Source organism: Cryptomeria japonica, chromosome 10 (genome assembly GCF_030272615.1).
Source record: "Cryptomeria japonica chromosome 10, Sugi_1.0, whole genome shotgun sequence".
In the NCBI taxonomy this organism is placed as follows: domain Eukaryota; kingdom Viridiplantae; phylum Streptophyta; class Pinopsida; order Cupressales; family Cupressaceae; genus Cryptomeria; species Cryptomeria japonica.
The window spans coordinates 748839994-748863706 of record NC_081414.1 but is presented as its reverse complement, the minus strand read 5'-3'; the positions used below and the strand labels follow the sequence as shown (position 1 = coordinate 748863706).

The following is a 23713-nucleotide window of genomic DNA, read 5'->3' as shown; positions in this document are numbered from 1 at the left end:
CTGCAATAGCTAAGAAATGCATTATACCAGCTATTTTAACTTGATTAATAAAAGTTGTAATGTCCCATGTCATAACATTCCTAAACCCTACAAAACATTTTTTCTAGTTGATGCAAAACTATAATATATAAGAAAAAATAGAATAGCAGCTCTATTGAACTTCATTAATTTTCAAATATAATAGTTAAGGGAAAGATCTTAAACTCATAAGTGATGATGCAAGGTACTGCAGAAAACCTTCTAAATATTATATTGAGTTTTCATCTTATATTAGGTAGTAATATGCATTCAACAAACTGGATCTGAGCAAGGTATTAGTTAAATGCTAATAAAATGTCAATAGGTTCACCAAACTGAAGTGGTCCACTTACAAATAATGTTGTCAGCAGTACAACTCGGAGCACGTATTAAATAGCATTGAAAAAATTACTATAGGCTGTGATTAACACCTGGAACACATGGTTTGACCGGATATAAGATGGTAGGGCGACTCAGAAATATGTACAGCAACCCCAATACTTATTATAACAGCTGTGATAGCTTGTAGGAGGTACAACAATGTTGAAAGTGGGTATTGATAGGAAAATCAACAGAAGTGATTAATATTTGTTGCCTAGCAGCAAATACATCTGATTCCATAAGATATCATTAATAGAACTCTTCCTTCTAAAAATTTGGATTCATCTGCAAACTTCAACACCACAAAAAATCTCAATAACAAAACTGAAAACTGGAAATGACTTCAATCTTTCAACACAAATGCAAATGCTAAATTGAATCATCTCACTTGGATAAGAGGATTTTGTTCTCCAATACCAGATTGAAACCAAGAGGATTTTCATCCTTCAAATTTCCACACACCAAGGGTTTCATCCTCAAATGGGAAGATGAACACAAGTGCTCAAGCTTCAGAAAAGAATTTAATTGCAATGACAAAACTAGATAAGGCCTTTGATTAATTTTCCATTCTTTTATAAATTCATTTCAGCCCCCCAATTTGGATTTCCTTTTCTCTCCTAAAAACTCCCTCCAAAGCATCTAGAAAACAGTTTTTCAAATAAATATTACACAAGGCCTCATGATGTAATGATATTTAAGTTGTCCTTATAAAATATAATTATTGGCTCCAACTTAAAATAAAATTATTAATTGTTTCCCTAACTTATACCTTAGCCTACACAAAATCAGAAAATAGGTCCCCAATAAATTTTATTTAAAAAGGGGACATGACAAAAATTGTTTTAACCATTAGGAGAACCAATTGTCAAAGCAAAAGAAGCAAAAATGTTGATTTTAATACTTTCAGATTAATATAAACTCAGAAATCAGAATTTAGTTTCTAACTAGATTAATTAGCTGAAAGATTTAGAGATTTCTAGATTTAGGCATAACATAGAAATGAACAAAAATAAGAACAAGACACGGTTACCCTACGAAAACCTCGTAGGAGGAAAACACAAACCAAGCCAAAAAAGATCCTCAGATCTGATTATGGATTATATTCATATAATGATTACAACACTTATCTCAAGTACTTGAAGATGTCTGAGATGTTTGCACTTAGGGCTGATGAAATCTTCACAAGTCTGCACTTTCATAAGCATCAAGTCTGCCCCTTTAACACACCAACCAGCAATCAGGTCCACACCCTAGATCTGCACTTTTATTGCATCTTAAGTCTGCACCTTTGCTTGAGACTGGACTGCAACCTTAACGCCTTGAATCTAAAACAGTCCGCCCTCTTTATGATGGTATTTGCACTTGATATTAGCACCTTTAATGACAGATATAATTCGCAAATATTCCTTCTTCAAACTTCGCATTTAGGCAGATGTATAATTCGCATGGAGAGATCTTGTGTTTAGTGAATAATAATGTGATGTTGTCATTTATTTATATGTGGAGCAAGATCTTAGTTAGGTCGGATTTTGCTTTATAATTAACTTTTATTTATTAATTTCCTTTTAAGCGAATTGCCTTGATAGAATAGGGTCAACCCTATTTTATGGGAGCGCGTTTGATTGTGGCGTGAGGAATTAGGGAGTGCCATGAGAGATAGGGCCCAGCCCTACACGTTGAAGGAGGGGCCAGCCCTTTGGGCGGATTCCAATGTTGCCTAAGGCAATTGGAATCCGCCATTCCTTCCTAATTATAATCAACACTCCCTCTTAATTAGGGAGGAGAAACATAACCATAATCTTCCATCTTGAACACAAGCAAAGAATGGATTACATAATCAGAATATTGTAGTCTTCCATCTTGCACACAAGCATATAATGGAACTACATAACATAATCTTCCAACTCGCACACAAGCATAGACTAGATCCAGCTTACATTGCCCATAGAGGGTGGAAAGGATATTTTCTACCATCTTACATTGCCCGCAAAGGATGGTTAACAATTACTCTTCTCCCTAAGAAGATTACAATACCACCTTATATTGCCCGCAAAGGGTGGTTTGATACAACACAATGTATCCCTAAGGTTGAGACTCCCTCTCAATCAGGGTTTCATTTTCCAAAACACCAAGTCTGTCTCTGAAGTACACAAACTTCACTTTTGACAGAGGCTTGGTAAGAATATTTGCAGCCTGCTCATCAGTGCTAACATACTTCAACTGAATGGCGTCTCTTTGCACCATATCTTGAATGAAGTGATAATGAGTTTCCACATGTTTTGACCTGTCATGAAACACTCGATTGATAGACATTTTGATACAACTCTGATTATCACAATGAATAATTGTAGGATCCCAAGGCTGACCAAACAGCCGAGCAAGAAGCTTACGAAGCCACACTGCTTCTCTAGAAGCTACGCTTGCTGCAATATACTCAGCTTCGGCAGTACTTAGTGCAAATGAAGATTGTTTTTTGCAAGCCCAAGAGATCACTGCGGATCTTAAGCTGAAACAAATGCCGGAAGTGCTTTTCCTGTCTTTGACACTTCCAGCCCAATGTGCATCTGAATAACCTTCCAAGGTTATTGAAGTGTTAAGTGGATACTTCAACCCATAACCAGTTGTGCCTCGCAAGTATCTTAGGATGTGTTTGGCTGCAACAAGATGAACATGTTTGGGCATTCTCATGAACTGGCTAAGAGCATTCACTGCAAAGCATATGTCTAGTCTAGTGTTAACTAGATATATCAATGATCCAATCAACTGCGTGTACTCCGATGGATCTGCAAAATCAGAATTAGCTACAAAAACACTTAACTTCTATTAAGTTAGATTCCATAGGAGTAGACATAGGTTTACAATCCATCATTCTAAATCTTTTCAAAATATCAATAATATACTTTCCTTGACTTAGAAAAATTTCGTTAGATCTTTGCCATACTTCTAGACCTAGAAAATAATCCATTAGACCTAAGTCCTTCATTTCAAATTTTGAAGCTAGTTATTTTTTACATCTAATGATAAGTTCATCTTTACCAGTAAGAAATAAATCATCCACATATAGAACTAGAATTAGCATTTCATCATTGGATAACTTAAAGTAGATGTTAGAGTCAGCATCATTTTTACAAAATCCTAAACTTAACAAGTATTTATCAATTCTTTCATACCAAGCACGAGGGGCATGTTTGAGGCCATACAGGACTTTCTTCAATCTGCACACATGAGTTACTCTATCCTGAATCTCATAACCCTCAGGTTGTTCAATATAGACTTCTTCCTCAATGACACCATCAAGGAAAGCAGTATTAACATCCATTTGATGTAGCTTCCAACCTCTAGCAACAACAATAGCTATTATAGTTCTAATAGAGGTATATCTAGCAATAGGAGCAAATGTTTCTTCATTATCTATGCCTTCCTTTTGAGAAAAACCATGAGCTACAAATCTAGCCTTATATTTTTCAATACTACCATCAAGATTATGTTTAATTTTAAATAACCATTTAGAGGAAACAACAAATTTACCTTTGAGTCTGGGCACAATGTCCCAAACATCATTCTTGATGATTGACTGATACTCTTCATCCATAGCAAGCTTCCAGGCATGATGGTTCAAGGCTTCTTCAACATTGCAAGGTTCAAATTCAATGAGATTGCACATCAATGCAACGTAGTTGGAGAATACTTGAGGTCTCTTGGTTTCTCGGAAAGTGCCACTAGGAGAAGCAAATCTTTCGGCTTCTTGAATGGTGTTTCTTACCCAAAGTGGCCTCTTTTTGGTAACAACAATGTCACTAGGTATGTCAGTGGGATTCATAGGTTCTGGTGGATCATTATGTTCTTCTTGAGGTGGAGGTTCAACAAGCTCCCTCTGAATCTCGGGGTTAGTATCAACATTCATATCTTGATTGTCATTAGCTTCTTCAATAACAGAAAAACCTTTTGATTTCTTAAAAGCAATATCTTCTTCAATAACAGAAAAACCTTTTGATTTCTTAAAAGCAATATCTTCTTCAAAAGTAACGTCCCTACTTACCTCAACATACCTTTGACCTGGAATATAGATCCTGAAGGCCTTGGAGGATTCACTGTATCCGACTAGCATGCCTTTCTTCCTGGAGGGCTCCAACTTGGTTCGCTTTTCCTTGGGCACATGAACATAAACAGGACTTCCAAAAATTTTGAAGTGACTGATGTCCGGTTTGGATCCTGTGAAAGCTTCTTCAGGAGTCATGTTCTTTAGAACACGGTGAGGACATCTATTTTGAATATATACCGTTGTTCTAGAAGCCTCGACCCATAGAAAGGTCTGCAAATCTTGATCATGAATCATAGCCTTTGCAGCCTCAACAATAGTTCTATTCTTCCTTTCAGCAACCCCATTTTGCTGAGGATTGTATGGAACACAAAACTCCCTCTTAATTCCTGACTCAACACAAAAATCATAAAAGCTACCGGAGGTACTCACCTCCATTGTCAAATCTTAAACATTTAATTCTTTTACCAGAGTTTACTTAAGACTTCATCAGATTCTTTAGATTTCAGGAAGTAGATTCAAGTTTTCCTAGAGAAATCATCTATGAAGATTACATAATAAAGAAATCCACTAGGAGATGCTATAGACATAGGACCACATAAATCAGAGTGAACAAGTTCTAGTTTATCTTTAGCTTTATTTTCACTTTTATGAAAAGGGATTTTAACATTTTTACCTATAGCACAACCTTTGCAAGTATTATCATGAATTTGACTGAGTTTAGGCATATCTTTGACTAACTTTTCAAGAGAGGGAAGTGCTTGATAGTGTAAGTGTCCAAGTCTCCTATGCCATAGCTCACAGGATTCGGGAGCCTCATTAATGAGGGCTTGAATAGGGTTAGTAGAGAGCTTATATAAACTATCATATCTATTACCAATTACACGAACAGATTTAAAACTAGATTTCTTACGCCAAGCAAGTACTTTTCCCTTAAAAAATGCAATTTGATAACCTTTATCTTTTAGAGCAGAAAAGAAAATTAAGTTTCTTTTAATTTCAGGAACAAACAAGATGTCACTCAGGTGAAGTGAAATACCAGAGTCTAAATTTAAAGTAGTGCCAGAACCTCTTACCGAATATTGAGCATCATCACCAATTACCACGTGAAGACTGGTATCCTTTTCTACTAAGCCTGACAAATGATCACGGTAGCCTATGATGTGTCTGGAAGCACCACTGTCAATCAACCATGTATTACTATTTGTATGTATGCTGTTTGACAAGGCAGAGATGAATAAAAATTCATCATTTTGTTCTGAGACTTCATTTAGGTTGGCTTATCTTTGAGTAGGATCATTCTGACATTCTTTAGCATAGTGACCAAATTTGTCACATCTGAAACATCGAACGAGAGATATCTCTTGGTTTCTTCCAAGAATGTTGAGAACTAGGTGGTCTGAATTCTCTATTTCTCTTTGGATAATGTTTCTTCCAATTTCCATCTTTCTTACATTGGGCTGCAAGCATGTGTTGATCATCTACATGAGGACTTTTGAGTTGCCCCCTTGTGATAAGGCGTGACTCTTTTTGAATGCAATCATTTTTAAGGCGATCAAGAGTAGGTAACTCAGTTCTACCACTTATGGTTTGAATAAAAGATTCTCATGAGTGTGGTAAACCATTTAGGGCAATCATAACAAGGTGCTTGTTTTCCATGTTATGTCCAATTGAACCTAGCTGATTCTTTAGTTCTGAAATTCTCATAAAATAAGAACTAACAGAATCTTCTTTTGACATTTTGGTATTAAGTAATTGTTGTCTTAAAGTAATTGCCCTACTGAGATTGTTAATTTCATAGGTACCTTGTAGATGACTGAACATTTCCCTTGCAGTAGTAAATGAGGCAATAGAGGTGACTAGGTGGTCTTTAACTAAATCAATGAGAAGCTTTCTAGCCTTGACAGCATCCTTTTTGAATTGTTTTAGCTCAGCTGCATTCGTAGGTTCAGTTAGCTCTTTCGCTTCTATGAAGTGAAGAAGATCTTCTTCCTCTAGAGCCAACATGATTCGAACCTTCCATGTAACAAAATTAAGATTTCCATCAAGCTTGTCTTCAACTTTCAGCCCAATTGACCTGACCTGTGAATGAGACAACAATCTGGAAATAAACGAGTACTAAATTCTGAAATTTGAAAGTTGATCTAGCCTATATCTCTGATACCATGTTGATTTTAATACTTTCAGATTAATATAAACTCAAAAATCAAAATTTAGTTTCTAACTAGATTGATTAGCTGAAAGATTTAGAGATTTCTAGATTTAGGCATAACATAGAAATGAACAAAAATAAGAACCAGACACGGTTACCCTACGAAAACCTCCTAGGAGGAAAAAAAAACCCAGCCAGAAAGGACCCTTAGATCTGATTATGGATTATATTCATATAATGATTACAACACTTATCTCAAGTACTTCAAGATGTCTGAGATGTTTGAACTTGGGGCTGATGAAATCTTCACAAGTCTGCACTTTCATAAGCATCAAGTCTGCCCCTTTAACACACCAACCAGCAATCAGGTCCACACCCAAGATCTGCACTTTTATTGCATCTTAAGTCTGCACCTTTGCTTGAGACTGGACTACAACCTTAGTGCCTTGAATCTAGAACAGTTCACCCTCCTTATGATGGTATTTGCACTTGATATTAGCACCTTTAATGACAGATATAATTTGCAAATATTCCTTCTTCAAACTTCGTATTTAGGCAAATGTATAATTCACATGGAGAGATCTTGTGTTTAGTGAATAATAATGTGAAGTTGTCATCTATTTATATGTGGAGCAAGATCTTAGTTAGGTCGTCTTTTGCTTTATAATTAAATTTAATTTATTAATTTCCTTTTGAGCGAATTGCCTTGATAGAATAGGGTCGGCCCTATTTTATGGGAGCACGTTTGAGTGTGGCGTGAGGAATTAGGGAGTGCCATGAGAGATAGGGCCCAGCCCTACACGTTGAAGGAGGGGCCAGCCCTTTGGGCGGATTCCAATGTTGCCTAAGGCAATTGGAATCCGCCATTTCTTCCTACTTACAATCAACAAAAAAGAGCTCTAAAAATTTAATCCAATGAAGGGGTTAAGACACAACAGAGTTAGGCCCAAAACAATCCTCAAGTTTGAGGACAAATATAATGCACGTTAGGATCCTACAATAGTTCTCACTACTATTTTCTTTACCTATGTGAAACAAAACAATATCGTAATGTTAAACAAAAGTATTTTGTTAAAATGTTGTAAATCAAATGCATCGAAAATGGCATGTGATATCATCCTAGATTGACTTTTACTTATGAAATCCTTGTAAAGATTTTAAGGAACCAATGTTCTGTAATGAGAAAGGACGATCCACATAGCTCATTTCCATTCTATTTTATTTAATAGAATGTGCTAATCTCATTTTAGTCAAATAGTCAAATGTCTCAATCTTACAAATTTTTCATTACTTTTAAATTCACCGCATGTTTCTAGTAATCGTCATTTTTGCATTTTCCCTTGACATTCAGCAGTCCTTCAAGACATTAGATATAAATCAAGTTGACAAAGACATTGTTGTGACCATTTCACACATCGCCCCATCGCAAATGGGGACCCCCTCTTTTTGCTCGCCTTTTGCTTCGTTTTTTTAGGATTTTGTTAGTCAGTTAGTTGTCTGGATTTAGGGTCAAGCCTTAGGGTTTTTATTTTTGTCTTTTCAGGCCAAAATCCAGTCGTTTTTGAGAGCTTTTGAGCTTCCTTTTCTAGGATGCAAATTTTGAATGCAATGAATTCGCCAGAATGGTTTAATGTTCAATTGGAATGTTGATGCAGAGCTTAAATTTGTCTAAGTGTTGAGAGTGAAGTGTGGATGCAAATTTTGAATGCAATGAATTCGCCAGAATGGTTTAATGTTCAATTGGAATGTTGATGCAGAGCTTAAATTTGTCTAAGTGTTGAGAGTGAAGTGTGAATTTTTGTCCGATTGAATATTTTGACTAAATTTTGACTTTTTTGATTTTTGGTCCTGGGCATTGGAAATGATTTGTTTTTGCCTTGTGAAGTGTTAAAATGTGAAAAATCATGTTATTTTGGCCTGTAGGAGCAAAATCGCTCCTGTCCCTCAGTGAAGGACGAGAGCTCATTTTCAAATATCTCACTATTCCTGCAGAGTCAAGACGAATTTCAAATTGGAAGTGATGGAGAACGGCGAGATCTTTCCATTGAATATAAATTGAAGATTTTCATGAGCACCAAAATGCCTCCAGGGGAAAAATCGCTCCTGTCCCTCAGTGAAGGACCGGAGCTACAAATCAAATTTTGCCTTGTCCTTGCAAGATTTCGTTGACTTGATGATTTGAAGAGGTCCAAAGGAAGATGCTTTACCAAATGAATATAATTTGAAGTGCTATCACAAAGGAGAATGGTCCAGAATGCAAAGTTCGCTCCTGTCCCTCTCCAAGGGACCAGGGCGAAGTACCTTATAGCTCCTGTCCCTCTCCCAGGGACCAGAGCGATGTCCTTCATTGGGCAAAATCCAGGCAAAAATCAAGACAAGTTTACGTCCAAAGGCAAGGAAGAGCGTGAGATGAACTCATTGAATACAAATTGAAGATTTTTAAACGTCCACAAGGGTCCCAAAATGCCCAGTTCGCTCCTGTCCCTCAGGAAGGGACCAGAGCGATTTTTGTTATAATTGATTTTCTTGCCAAGTTGCAGACGATATCAAGGCATGGATGAATGGGGTAGAGCATGACGAATCCGTTGAATATAAATTTGGGACCTGACAAAATGAAATGAAGGCCACAAGAGATGGATCGCTCCTGTCCCTCTCCAAGGGACCAGGGCGATGTTGGATATATTGGCCATTTCATGCAAGATTTACGTAAGATCAAGGGTTTGTAAGGTCTTAGAGGGTCCATGGCATGATTAGAGGGTGATACACAAAGATTTTGAACGTAAAATAATCATCAAGTTGAACATAGAGACCATATCGCTCCTGTCCCTCTCCAAGGGACCAGGGCGATTTGCTTTGGACTCTTCATTTTGTTTCAAATGCGTACTAAGTCAAAACTCCACAAGATCATACAAGGTTCGAGACATCGTTTGAAGATCACATGCAAGAATTTTGAACGTCCAAACGTTGCTAATCAAGTTAAAGAGCTCATATCGCTCCTGTCCTTTGGACAAGGACCAAGGCGATCCCATCAAAAACACTCATATTCCTTCACAGTCAAGGCAAGGCGAGGATGAACAAGGTAAAGGACGGCGTTTGGAAGACATCACAACGAAGATTGAAGTTTAAAGTTGCCAAGATTAAGGAGAAAGACATGGATCGCTCCTGTCCCTCTCCAAGGGACAAGGGCGATGATCCTCTAAAATGTCCGAACACTTCACGAAAACAAATGGAACAAGCGTAGAAGAAACGAGCAATGAAGTTATTCGCCCTACAATGAAAGTTCGAGGATCAAAGATGCATATTGAACGTGAAAACATTGAGATCGCTCCTATCCTTTGGACAAGGACCAGGGCGATGAACACCCAAAGGCACTTATGCGCACATGAAAGGCAATCAAATTCGAAGGACCCATCAAAATGATCGATATTGAACATAGAAAGGAAGGAGATGAACGTTGAAAACATGACAAAATCATGGATCGCTCCTGTCCCTCTCCAAGGGACCAGGGCGATGAGGTACGTCCCTTTCATTTTCATAATTTTGGCGCCAAATAAACATTTCAAATTTCCCTTAAATGCTAAGTTCGATAAAATTGAAAATCCTATTTAAATTAGCATTTAATATGGCGTTGATCATTTATTAATTATTTTGCCTTTATTAAAAAATCGAAATTTATAAATTAAAACGAAAGGCATTTAATTAATCATTAATTAATTAATAAAAAATCGAATTGGAGCGCTCATATATGGAGGTCGGCCTTGTTATTTAATTAAAAAATCATTTAAAAATCATTTTAAAAAATTGTTTTATCTCCAAGTCGGCCCTAGTAAATGGAGAGATGCAAGCGCTATATATAGGGGGGTGAAAACTATTATTTTCATATCATTATTTTATCCTTCTACATGCGAATTGAGGAAAGCGAAGATAGTGCGAAGTGTGTTTGAAGAGGTGCGAATTCCATTCAAATCCAAGGTGGTGCTATTACATCAAAGGTGGTGCGATACTTCATTTGAGCGAATTTGAAGACCACGCCAAAGGTGAACTTGAAGATCACGTTCAATCCAAAGGTGGCGAAGTTGATCTTTTGAGGAGATAACTTTGAAGATCATTTATACATCAATTTTGCCTAGGCGAATTTTATCTTTTTGCATTCTAGAACTAGCTCTCTATTGAGGTATGGCGATTTGATTTTATTGCTTTTATTCATTCATCGTCATATTTTAAATTTTGAAGTTTTGAATTTTGGTTCTCTTAGCTCAATCGTTGTTTTTTAGGAAATGATAACTCTAGAGACTTATCATGACGTTTCCTAAAAACTTATCTCTCTAATCTATGTTATTTATTGCAAAATCAAGTTCTTATAATGAAATGGTGTGTAGGTATGGCGACTCCGAAGACGGGAGCATCCACCAGCCGTTCAGCTCTCATGAAAGAAGATCAGAAGACCGAAGAAGTGGAGACCAAGATCGTATCGAAGTGGAGCAACATTGGAGATACAAACTTGGGGAACTTTAGCACGAAGAAGTTTCGAGAGGTCCCTTACATTGGCAAGCCATCACCTGTCGCCCGGAGAATAATAGAGAGTGGCATCATCAAGGCGGCCGGTTTTCCTCCAGCTATTCAGTGCCACGAGTTGATGATCGAGTGTGCCCGTCACTACAATCCACAGTCCAGGACAATTGTGTCCAATGAGGGAAACATTTTGGCGTACCTTTCAGAGGAAGCTATAAGTGAAGCTTTCCATATTCCAGAGCACAGGGACATGATATACAAGAGCATTGAAGGAGCCAGATCAGTGTACGATGATGATCCAGATGCTTGCTTAAGCATAATCAATAAGAACTGGCTACTCAAGAGTCGTCCCCGTCTAAGCAAGGTACCGAACACACCGCACAGGATTGATTTCCAGGAGGAGTACAGAGATTTGATTACTATGCTCAACCGAGTTACAGGAGCACCTCATGCCTTCTATTTTGAGAAGTGGATGTTTTACTTCATCCAGGTGATTGTTCAAGGAAAGGGTACAATACATTGGGCTAGGATAATTAGCCATTGCTTAGACGTACAGTTGAGGAGACTCAGGGCTACTAAGTCCTTCCACATGAGTTCATACGTCATCTATGCTTTGATCAGGAGTGTTGAGTACGCAGGACTACCTCACAGAGGAGTGATTGGAAGAGGACCCGGCGAGGTCAGAGCTTGTGAATCCTATACCTACTTGCATCATCCGCCAGGGAAAAACTACAAGTTAGTCAATGATACCTTCACGATGAACATCACGAGGACGTTGCAAGGAGGGATTCACAATAGATTATCTCAGGACGCCCAGGAATTCATCAAGAGGTACGGTGCTTGGTTCATTCAGTTTCCCAAGTTCACTTACATTAGAGTGCATGGATGTCCTTTACCACCATACATGTTGCCGAGGTATCCGACAAACAGAATTGTGTTACTTGAAGTAACAAGGCAGTTGGCAGCATATGTGAAGGCATTCAGACACAGACATCAGAATGGAGTCCAAGTACCTATTATTTTGGGTAATTCAATTGAGGTATGTCCTAATGTCTTAGCCATGGATGACGCAGAGAAGGAGTTAGCCTTGTATTCTTTTTCATCTTTTGCTTGGAGAGAGAGTTTTGATCCACATGGACATTTAGAGGAGACGGTCGGTAGAAGATTTAGACATGAGCATCAAATTGAAGATTTTATGATGAACCTCCTAGATGATCTTGAAGTGAAACGAAAGATACATTCTAGATTGCCTTTGGATTTCATCAGGAAATGCAGGATTTACAGAGTGGCCGACCAAGCTCAGGACAATGGCAGGCATATCCAGTCTTCCTATGATAGAGAAAGCAAAACAATAAGGTTGGATTGGAATGAGCCCGAGGTCGTGGATTTAGACGCTTTGATGGCACCAGTTTTGTCTTGTACTCGCAGATGGGTAGACGTTCAGCATCAGAAGTTGAGAGAACAAGGCATAGCTATGTCTTTTACTTTGGAAGAGAAACCAGCCGAAGGTGGAGCAAGTGTGAGTGAAGGCAATCCTAATCCTAGAAATTCGGGTGAAGGTAACCTTCGATGTGCCAGTGAGGGTAATCTCCATCCGAGAGGTTCGAAGAGAAAAGAAAGGTCAGAAAAGAAAGAGTCTTTCAAGAAAAAGCAAGGTGCCAACAAAGATCAAACACCAGGTACTTCTTCCAGACCAGAGGATAGAACAATTCGAGTGGAAGAGTCCATGGAGTCTATGGTACAGAATGACAGGCAGGAGGAAGGACAGGCACAGCATGTTTCATCGAATGGATCTCTCCAAGACTATGATTTAGATGAAGATAATGAAATGACATCTCCTCCCAGACAAGAAGAAATAGTACATAAAGAAATTCAAGTTCAAGAAACAAGATCGAATATTCCAGATTGGTTGAAGGAAAGATTAACCAAGGTGATCGTAGTAGAGGACGAGGACAGTGCAATTGATTTAGAGAGCCTTGTTGGACGTTCACATGTGATAACAGAGAAGAAGAAGGCTACAAAGATGTCCAAGATGATTCGAGATGAGACTGGATCCAGAAAACTGCAGATAGCTACACCGGCAGCAGACAAATATGAGGGTGAGATCCTAGCAGAGGATTATGATATACAGACTATTGAGTTAGGACCATCCACAGCAGAGCAAACAATGGATGATGCTATCGACACATTTGAGGCATTGAAGGACAAGCTTAGAGAAGAAGTGGAAAAGAATAGAAAGCTTGAGAGAGAGGTCGGTGCATGGAGGACATATTTCAGTCACATCAATGAACCTTTGGGACGTCAGGATCCAGTTAGATCACCAGTGCAGGCATTGCCCCTTCAATCGATCAATGAAGCAGAAAGATTCAGGAACCTGGTCCAGCGTACATGTAGTTGGATGGATAGATCTCATACAGTGGCCATAGAGTTTGTTACAAGGTTGACGAAGATCATTCATCAGGCTATCCAAGTTCTTGAGATAATCCACAGATTGATGGTAACAGTAGCTGCATTTGCCCATACCAAGGACGTTATCATCCCTGTCTTGAAAGTAATAAGACATACATCCAGAAGAATTTTAGCGCAGGAGAGGATCTTGGAGGGTGATTCTCACAGTTTATTTCAGTGGTCAACCTTACTCCATATAAAGAGTGTTCTCTTCGAGGATATCAGTGTTAGATGTGGCCAACTTGAGGAAGTGATCAATCCGATCCAGGACAGAGTATTTGAGGTACTTCGTACCATTCTTGGCAGAAGGATCGAGGTCGAGACAGATGTGGATATGCAAGAATTTGAGGATAGAATCAAGATCATCTTTCGCAAGGACGTAGATGTTACAGATGAGCAGTATGATCAGATGTTTGCCAACATGCTCCTGATTGATAGAACGAAGGAACTTGAACCTACTTGGGACGCAGCTCTTCTAGATGCATTCGATCAGGTCATCCACTTAGAAGAGAGTATCAAGAATCTTCCCGAGATTCCAATCACAGAAATCGAAGGAATCGTGACAAAATTCATTGCATATGCTAAGAAAGAAAATTGGAAAGGGAATAAGATTCTAGATGAAAGGTTGTTACAGATGACATGACATCTTATTTCTCATTGGTTGATACCTCCTAGGTTTTTGTGCCGAATTTAATATTTGGCTATGTATTTAATATTGTTCAGTAAAAAGGAGGTCATTTGTAACAAACCCTAATTAGGGTTTAGGTGTCATGATCTTGTCCGTTGATTTACTTTCAATCTGGACCTTTCATTGTAACTGGGGATGCTATTTATACCCCCATTTTTCATTTCATTGGGTAATAGATAATAGAGTAATAGTCAGATAATAGTCAATAGTTGATGTAAGAGAGATTAGAGTTAGAAGCAATTTTATTTTGTAGCAAGATTGAGTCTTGAAGAGAGAAATTCAAGCAATTGTTGTACATGATGACTTGGAAATCAATAAAATATTGAAGTTATGGTGTTTTGTTGCAAATTTCTTGAGTTATCTTCATGGTTGTTTGATACACTTGAATCGTGCTCAATCGAAGTAGTTTGTTAATTTGAAAGACTAAGTGTGAGATTTGATATTTGGTAGGATTCGTAATCCAAACCACTCGCTTCTTGCTGATTGTAGGAACGCCTTGAGTGGTCGACTGGAGAACACTTTGAGTCCTTAATCTTCAATTATCATTGTGTCTTGGATATGTACCTTCGTAGTAGTGTCCTTGATCTTTGATGCATTGAATACCATTATATTACCTTAGAAGATCGCACTAATTTCAATTGAGTTGTTATCTTATGGCAAAATTGAAGTTGGTTGAGTCTTGCCAAATCTCGTCCATACTAAGTCATTCATAGGGTTAGGCTAGATTAGACCTCTTTAAACCCTATCTTTTGCTATTTTTTGAAAGTTCCTTTTAGTTTAGTAAAATCTTCGAGCTTTAGAATGCGTAAGACCCCTTGGAGGAAACAGCAAATCACATCATACCACTAAAAAAGCTTGTCCACACGTAGAGACCCTACTAAAAGAACCTTGGAGTCTACCTAACTGATCCTTTTTGCAGATCTTCAGCAGTTAGAGACTATTTTCTCAAGAGAGGATAAGATGCCTATTGGTATTTTATTCTGTGTATGATTGTGTATAAAATACACGTCAACAGACATGAAATAGAAGTTTCTTCAGTTCATCCATCAACAGATACCCTTTGTTAAAATGTGATTTCCACTAAAATCATGTTCTAGGATATAAGCATGTTTACTTTTTGATAATACATCTATATCGCAGGCATTATAGCACTTAAGTTGGGATATTTTGCAAAACGATGAAAGAAGCAGAAAAGAAACACTAGATACATACCTTCTTGAGTTCAAGTTGTTTATCATCTGTAATTTTCTTGCGACATATCAGCCTCAAAACAACACCAGGATTCAAATTATCCTCAACCTACATTAGTAAAATGTTCTAAGTTAACTTCTCATATCACTACGAACCAAGCATTAGATTATATCAAGACTGCAACAGCATAATAATTAAATAATTGTTGCTCTAAAGCACCTCTTTTTCAGCAAAATATTTCCATGGCTAGTACAATGAAGATATAATTACCTCAATAACATACACAACTTTCTCTTTTAATGTTGATGAGGCCAAACCTGCAATGCTCCTTTCTTTAAGGGCTTCAAAAATATCTTTTGGAATGTGTGTATCAAATGTTTTCTTCAATGGATCTTGAAGACCTCTTTCACCTTTCAATTTTTTCTTCAGGATGTCTGAGCTGAGACATCCATTCCATGCGAACCCACCACATCATCACAATGATTAGTGATAAAATTAAAATCTAAGCTGCACCATACTTGCATTCACATATTTCAATATAATTAAGATTCTTAAGCAATATGTTGTATATTATAATACTTCTCGTGCATGGCCAAAATTAAAGTATTAAAATCTCTTAAGTTTTGGACCACCTACTAAAAACCCTTTTAGCAGTATAGATGACAATCCATTAGCTCCTTAATCTATATCTTTTGCTTTTGATGAAAAAACATCAACAATCTAAAAGAGTATTATTAAATTGTTTCTATCAAAAATTACACTATTACCAGGAACAAATATAAGCATCAAGCATATTATGGTGCTAGGACATGTATGATCAAACCTCAAAGCATATTAATGATTCAAGTCTTTTGTTTGCTGAGCTTTCAAACTTGGCCATCCCATCATATTGCTTCTCTTTGATCCTCGAAAGTATAATCCTTTGCAATCCAAATGTTTCTAAGTCTCTCAACACCAAAGTTTCAAGCATCTCTTATCTAGCATACCATCTCCATTGTTTCTCCAAAACTCCAAAATCCAACCATGTGGCTTAAATACTTTGCAACACCATACTATTGGACTTGTCCTTCCCTTTGTAATATTTGTTTAACATCCCCAAGCCCCAATCCTCAAAATTCCTAAATAAAACACTTTGACTATTTTATTCTTGCAAGACTTTCAGACTTCCTCATCCCTCCATGCCTTCCACTCATCCTTGTCAGGCCATCAAAGTAACCTTTCCATATTCACTCCATAATCTTGGTCTTTGTTACCAAAATTTGCCTTAGTCTTTTGGAAAGAGAAATTGGACCATCCTTGAACAAAGTACTCCGTTTGCTTCTTCCCGAAATCCTCGACTCCCACTTCAAAATTCCTCTAAGTCTTTAGTAGTCGGAGTTGCAGCCTTCCCTTAATCAGGTACTTGTTCCCTGTCACCCCTAACACTCTGATCAATTGCCCTCTGAAAGTTTCCCAAGTATCTTTTTCAGACTTTCGGATTTGGTCATACTTCTGTCCCTTCCTCGACTCCCCAAAGCTTATTTCAAATGCAAAACTTTTCTAAGTGTTCTTTGTCAGATTTGTCAGACTTCCCTTCATCCCGATACCTATACCAAAGTAGGAAGCAGCTATCCAGCAATCAGAATGCACCTTTAATCATATTTGACCATATTTTTTAATTAATTTGATTTAATCAGAACACTGCTTTTTAATTTTTAATTGATTAATAAATAAGATCAAAAGTGCATTCTAATTGCTAGATAGACAACAAGTACCAAAGTATGCCCTACTCTCAAACACGTGACAATCTAAAATCTTTGTATAGGCAAAGAAACCATCCTTAGAGTCAAAACTTTAGCCAATTCAGGATGTATTAATAAGTCGGTCATTTTTGGGCATGCTAAAATTATTTTAAGTATTAGTATAATGTTGTCTGAATTCTCATACAAAAATGCATATATAAAGTGCATTGGCACATGAGCATATGTAATTGATTATTCTTCTTAACAACAAAACCTAATGCTAACAGGACTTAACAATTTTGTTTTGCACAGGAAGGGGGCAAAGAAGATGAGTTTAATTTCAGATGTCCTATTTATTATGAAATCTGAGGCCAGTATCATTCCTTACATAGAGATTCTTTAGACTCCCTCTCCTCATTCATACATAATTCTGATAGGCAATGATTAGCTCTTTACAGCCAGAAGATTGTCATTGTTACAAATTGAATACTTCAGGGAACATCTATAGCTACTACATTGACCAGTTCCTTCTATCAGCCTATTACTAGAATTGGCAATATCACACACCCATTTGACGAAGTTGGTTGACATAGGAATATGTACAACAACATCCTCCTATGTGAGCTGCTCATACCAGGAATCTGGTACCTACCTCTACTTAACTTTGAGCACATTTTAGTTCCCTTCATCCACAACCCAACCAATTAGGATGGACACCTATCACTAGTTTGTTCCCTCCGAGGAGTCCTCAGTCCTGTGTATTCCCCTTTAAGCATTATCATATCCTGGATGGCCCCCTTTACAATGATATAGATGATGTTACCATCCCTTTTATTCCACATGATGATGACAGGCCCTCTACTTCAATATCTGATAGTGATGTTTGATTGCATGGATCCCCACTCCGGATCTTCAACCTAGGCCTCCACTGATTCTTTTAACTTTATAATCTTGATTGATGTGCTCTATTTTAGGTGGTTCATTGGTTTGTCTTTTAGTCAGCTTTTATGTTAGGATTTCCTCTATCCTAAGTCTTTGTTACTGTAACTAGGTGTCTTTTGGAGTTCCATTGGCCCATTTTGGTCACCAGTGCACATGAAAACATTTCTTCTTAAGAATTTACAAATAGGTCACTCAACATTTTTTTTTCCTATTCTTTTTAAGTGAATTTTATTCAGAGTTGTTACAATAAGAAAGGATATTAGTAAGCTTTTATAAGCTAAAACCCAATATTTTGCCCTTTAGAGTAGATTTATATTTTAGGCAAGCCTTAAAAATTCTGTCTAATTGGAAAGGAAAACAACATATGCAAAACAAATGAAAGCACCATTGCAGAATTGAAGGATATTTATGCAAAATTCTAGTGAAGAGAAAAAAATGTGTACCCATGAAACAATATTTTCCCAAATCGAGCTGAAATTGATGGCTTTGACATTTTGACATAATTCTCAACATTGTCAAAAGCTTCTCTTAAATCACCTTTTATCTTCTCCCGCGTGTACCTCCATGGATGAGTCTCATTGATTGTAAGAGATCTCATATCAATTTCCACATCTAACTCAAAAAAGAAAGGAAAAAATTAGTGCAAAATAAAGATTGCCATTGAGATGACCAAAGAAAAAAAAGAAAAAGGAGGAAATTTATGGACAAAAATGAGGCTGTTAGAATCTTGAATTTTGAAAACTAATTTGTTCATTACAACTCTGTACAAAACCTCTTTTTCAGCACTAAGATTTGATGTCTCGGTATGCTGAACAGACAATTTGAATAAACATCAAATATCATAGGTTTTTATTCAAAACTTAATTTCTGGATGACAGCTCTGAAATATGAAACCTCTTTTCAGCACTAATCCTTAAATTTACCATTATAATTCATAACAAATATATGGTTTTTTCAAAAAACTGAATATTGAGGAAAATACTTATACCAATTTTATAAGCGATGACCTTTGCAGAAATCCTGAAATATTTATATTACACCATCATGGTTGTTAAAAAAAAAATTAAATGAAAAATCATGTCAGACAAACAGAGGCTACAACATTTTGGGTTTAGTTACCATTGAAGTAGCCCCCAAAAGATTATCTTCACGCTGATATAACTACTAAATTTCTAAAATCATCTGAAAATCAAGAAAAAGAACAGAGGAATCCAAAGGGTTGTGGTGTAGTGGTAAAACTTGCATCCATTAAGAAAGCAACCTGACCTCAAATAACCACACCGGAATAAGGCAACCCATATTGTGGAGGACATATAATCGGTGTAGGACGGAGGCTTGTGTCCTGCAGAACCAATCTAGGAAAGGTGATGTTCCTAGTTACCCTCAATTAATCCAAAATGCCAAAACAAGAATTAACAGTTTCTAGAAATGATTGTCATTAATTTAGCCCTGAAATATTTCTTTCAAACTTACATAGCTGTAAGATTTATATAAACAAACTGAAAATGAAGAAAAATAACGAGACTATATCAATTAAATGTAACTATCATTATAAATCAATGTTGCAATTATGAACCTTTTGCTACCATATTGTGTATGAAGATAAATTTTCACTAGGTCTTATTTAGCCTAAATCAATAAGATTTTGAACCCACTAAGAAATATACCCTTCTAGAGTATGCTCAGTTAAAAGTCAATCCTGTTATAGATTACATAACACATTGCTAGATGTGACCCGGTTAAGGGACTTCCCTCAAACTTGCTAGAGTACCAAGCTGACTAATAAATCCATGAAATAGTGTACCCCCTTGCATGTGTGTACCAAGCTGACTAATACTTATACAGATCTGTTGCTTGCACTGGGTGCAGACAGTCAGCTGTTGCCCCGTGTTCATGCTTTAGTCCACAATGTATACACACATTAACTTGTTTTAATTTTGATCCCTTCTTGGCTCTGTCATTGGTTCATTTTGGTATGGGAAATTTCCTGTTTGGGCTCACCTCTCCCCCTTTTTTCTTTTCAGTGTAAATCCTAAATTGTTATTGTTGTTGGTCTGTAGCTTTTAAGTTATATAACTACTTTAAAAGCAAGAAAAAAAATCTGTGAGTAACGATTTTATAATTAATTACCACTGAAATGGACCTACAGTTGGACCTCAAGGGATCATATAGAAGAAAGTTATGGCAAGGGATAGATCTTGTAGAGGGAAAAAAGTTGTTAGTTGGGAGTGATCCCTAGAACAAAATGAAAACCAAAGGATTATTAGGAGAAAGGTGGGAGCTAAAAGGAAAAATAGATGAAGCCACCAAAGAAAAATGGAAAGGGGAACAAAAGATTCAAAAGAGCATGAGAAGTGCAGCTAAAAAAGTACAAAGTAGTGATAAAAGTCAATGGAAAGAAATCAAACTCACAAACATAATATGAGGATATCTATGGAAAGAGGGGAAATAGATTCAAAAGAAGATGAGAGAAATATTTAACAAAAGTACAATGTTACAATAAAAGTTAATGGAAAGATCATTTTCATAGTAAAGATTCACACTGATATAGTTGCTAAATTTTAAAAATAGACAGCCATCGAAGTAGCCCTCAAAGATTTGTTTCAAAGAAAACAGCTGCTGAAATATTACAATAAAAAGAAAATCAAGAAAAAGGAACTGAAGCTATAACAATTTTAGTATTAATTGTCATTAAAGTAGCCTTGAAAATTTTGTTATACACTGATGGATTACGGAGTGTAATGGGAAATATCGACGCAAAAAATACACACAGTTGATTCCAGAATCAATCTTATGAAAATAAGATAAAAAATTAAAATTGAGGTTACAACAATTTTAGAAATGACTGTCATGCCAGTACCCTGAAAGAATCGTCTCCCACAAAGATAGCTGCCATATTTTTTAAACGTATTAAAAGTCAAGAAAAAGACCGAGGCTATCTCAATTCGGATGCTGATTAAAGAGGCCTCTAAAGCTGGAAATTCGTAATTATAAAAGCAATACTCTGGAAACAAGTAAAATACAAATCTGTCCAAGACTACTTGAAAGTTTAAAAGCTAATACCGTCTAAAGGATGGGGGTTCACTGAAATGGTGTAAAGCTTCTCGTCTCGCAGATGTGCAAATGATTCGCCTGCGAAGGGTTTGAACTCCAGCTGCAAATTATCCGGCGGATTGGCATTTTCATCAGCGGCAAACCACTTGTGAACGCTAGACTTGGCATATTTTATGTCAACTCCAAGCTTCGGGTATTTGGATTTATAATTCTGTCTCTGAGCAGGGAGCGGAGGGGTTTCAGGCTTAGACGACGAGTGCGCTCTCCTGTGGGGCGGAACATAAGACATTTTTTATTCTTCTGCAGTATTATCGCATGGCAGAGGGAATATTGCAGGCTTCAACTGCATATAAAGAATACTTTAAGTGAAAATCTTCAGAAAAAGAAAATTTTCAACTGCAACGCTTCGGAAAAAAGGAAAATCTTCAACTGCAACACTTCAGAAAAAGAAAATTTCCATCTGCAACGCTTCGGAAAAAAGAATATCTTCAATTGCAACGCTTCAGAAAAAGAATATCTTCCAGTGCACCGCTTCTGAAAAATGTATGGGAGAGAAGAAAAATCTTCTTTTATATTTAAAAGAAGATGCCACGTCGTGTTTTGAAATGACTTCAGAAAAAGAATATCTTCCAGTGCACCGCTTCTGAAAAATGTATGGGAGAGAAGAAAAATCTTCTTTTATATTTAAAAGAAGATGCCACGTCGTGTTTTGAAATGACGTTCTTGCTCTTCTTTTATAGAATTTCCAGGAACTTAAAACCGCGTGCGAGAAACGCAGAGGAATTTACGAGTTCAATTAATGCTTAGTAATGAACAGACATTTTATCATTTTTCATTTTTAGAGGAATTTACGAGTATAATTACTGCTGATATTCACTACCTATCATATGTCATTCAGATTTATTTTTTATATTTTTTATTTTATTTTGTAATTATTATTTATTTAAGTTTATTTTTACAATATTTAAGTTTGATCTTATTTTTCATGGGAATAAATCTCAAATTTAAGTATTCAAATTCAAATTTTAACTTAAGATCTGAACTATTTTTAGTAGTCGTTTTGATTTCAATTAGGATATGTTTTGTGTGACATGTTAGTATGTCTTATTATATTAGAACATTCAATGTGTCAGTATTACACATCTAAACACAAGGGGGCTTAAAATGAATGTCTAAAGCACACTTCAATTTCTAAAGGAATAAAAGAATATAGATTTGTGTCGCCTATATATAGACCATTTGCACATTTGTATATTTTGTCTTCAAATATTCACTCAAAGTCATAGAGCCAAAAAAACTAGGGGCTTGACCTAGGAGAACTTGATCCTAGTGATCTAGCATATTCCTTTATTACATTTAAAAACTCTACAATCATTACCAATGCATCAGATATCGAAAATCAAAGTAAGCAAGTTTTAGAAACATGTGTTTTACTAGTTCAAAGTCACTCATTAGGTCCTTCAAAGCCATAATGATTGAAATTGTCCCTTAAAAAAAATTGCACGTCTAAATCTCAAGATAGTCATCAAATAGAAGGAATAAATCTTAGAACAGTATCGAATTAGCTCTATATATATTATCAATTATGTGTAGAATATTTTCTATTATATTCCTCTGTTGTACAAATTATTTCATTACACCCTTACTTTGGCCTCTAAGGTTTGCAAGTCACGTTTGTTTTAAATTTAACTATTAATTGATTTTCATTTTCTTATCAATCCTTAAGTTATCTTTATCTATCTTGTCCTTTAGGATTTTAAGAGTCAATTATATGCCAAATTCTCTTCACTCTCACCCCCTTTTATGAAGGAGTGTTTATTTGAAATAGAATATGACTCAATTAATAATGATGTTCCCCTAAGAAATGTGAAGACTATGATTACAATGAGCATGTATCCCAGCAACAAAAAATTCTACAGAGCTTGATAGCCTAGCTAATACTAGAAAACCTTTGCAATTATAGGATATGATTCATAATTTATTTACCAACAAATTATTTGGGTTGGAGAAATTTTACAGTTTTGGTTCTAAGCTTGTTGTCCTTGGCTCTTTTACTATTGTATCTATCATCCCTCCTGTATCCACAATCATGTCTTCCTCTACCATTGTCCCCTCTCCAAAATTTTGTTCTCTTGAGTTTACTCCTCCATTATACCCACATCTCACATACCATTTTCACATATGCTTCTCTTCCCTTTAAACCCTTAACCATTTCCATTACCACTTTCATCATGCATAAAACCATGATTCCTATCATTCCTCTAACTAGTATCATTCCTAATATTGCTAATGTATCCACCACAACCACATCCTACTCCACACATCATCCTTTTCATATGCATATATTGTGTTACATGTTCTTGTATATTCTTGTGTATTATCTTATTCTTCTCGTTAATCCTCCTTACATACATCCTACTAAACCTTCTTAAATGGCTTATTTTATAGCTCCTACATATGTCATACTAATGGTAACCAAACCTCATTTGATACATATCCTTCTACCATCCTAAAAATCCTATTTCAAAAGATTGATAACATTGAAAAAATATTTAATACTAATCCTA

The 23713-nt window shown here is 36.4% G+C and overlaps 1 protein-coding gene across 2 annotated transcripts in view; it reads right to left on the bottom strand.

The window, feature by feature from the left end:
• LOC131076046 (uncharacterized) overlaps positions 1-21851 on the bottom strand; it is a 43766-nt gene extending 21915 nt beyond the window's left edge. Inside the window, exons 1-4 of one of the 2 annotated variants that reach the window (XM_059213678.1) lie at positions 21156-21851; positions 18536-18704; positions 15700-15868; positions 15451-15537 (exon numbers count right to left, since the gene is read on the bottom strand). In XM_059213678.1, coding sequence (XP_059069661.1) covers positions 15451-15537; positions 15700-15868; positions 18536-18704; positions 21156-21435 — 705 coding nt within the window. In that variant the 5' untranslated portion in view covers positions 21436-21851. The remainder of the gene's footprint in view (positions 1-15450; positions 15538-15699; positions 15869-18535; positions 18705-21155) is intronic. The other variant, XM_059213677.1, reaches the window with a different exon arrangement.
• Between the last annotated feature and the right edge of the window lie 1862 nt (positions 21852-23713).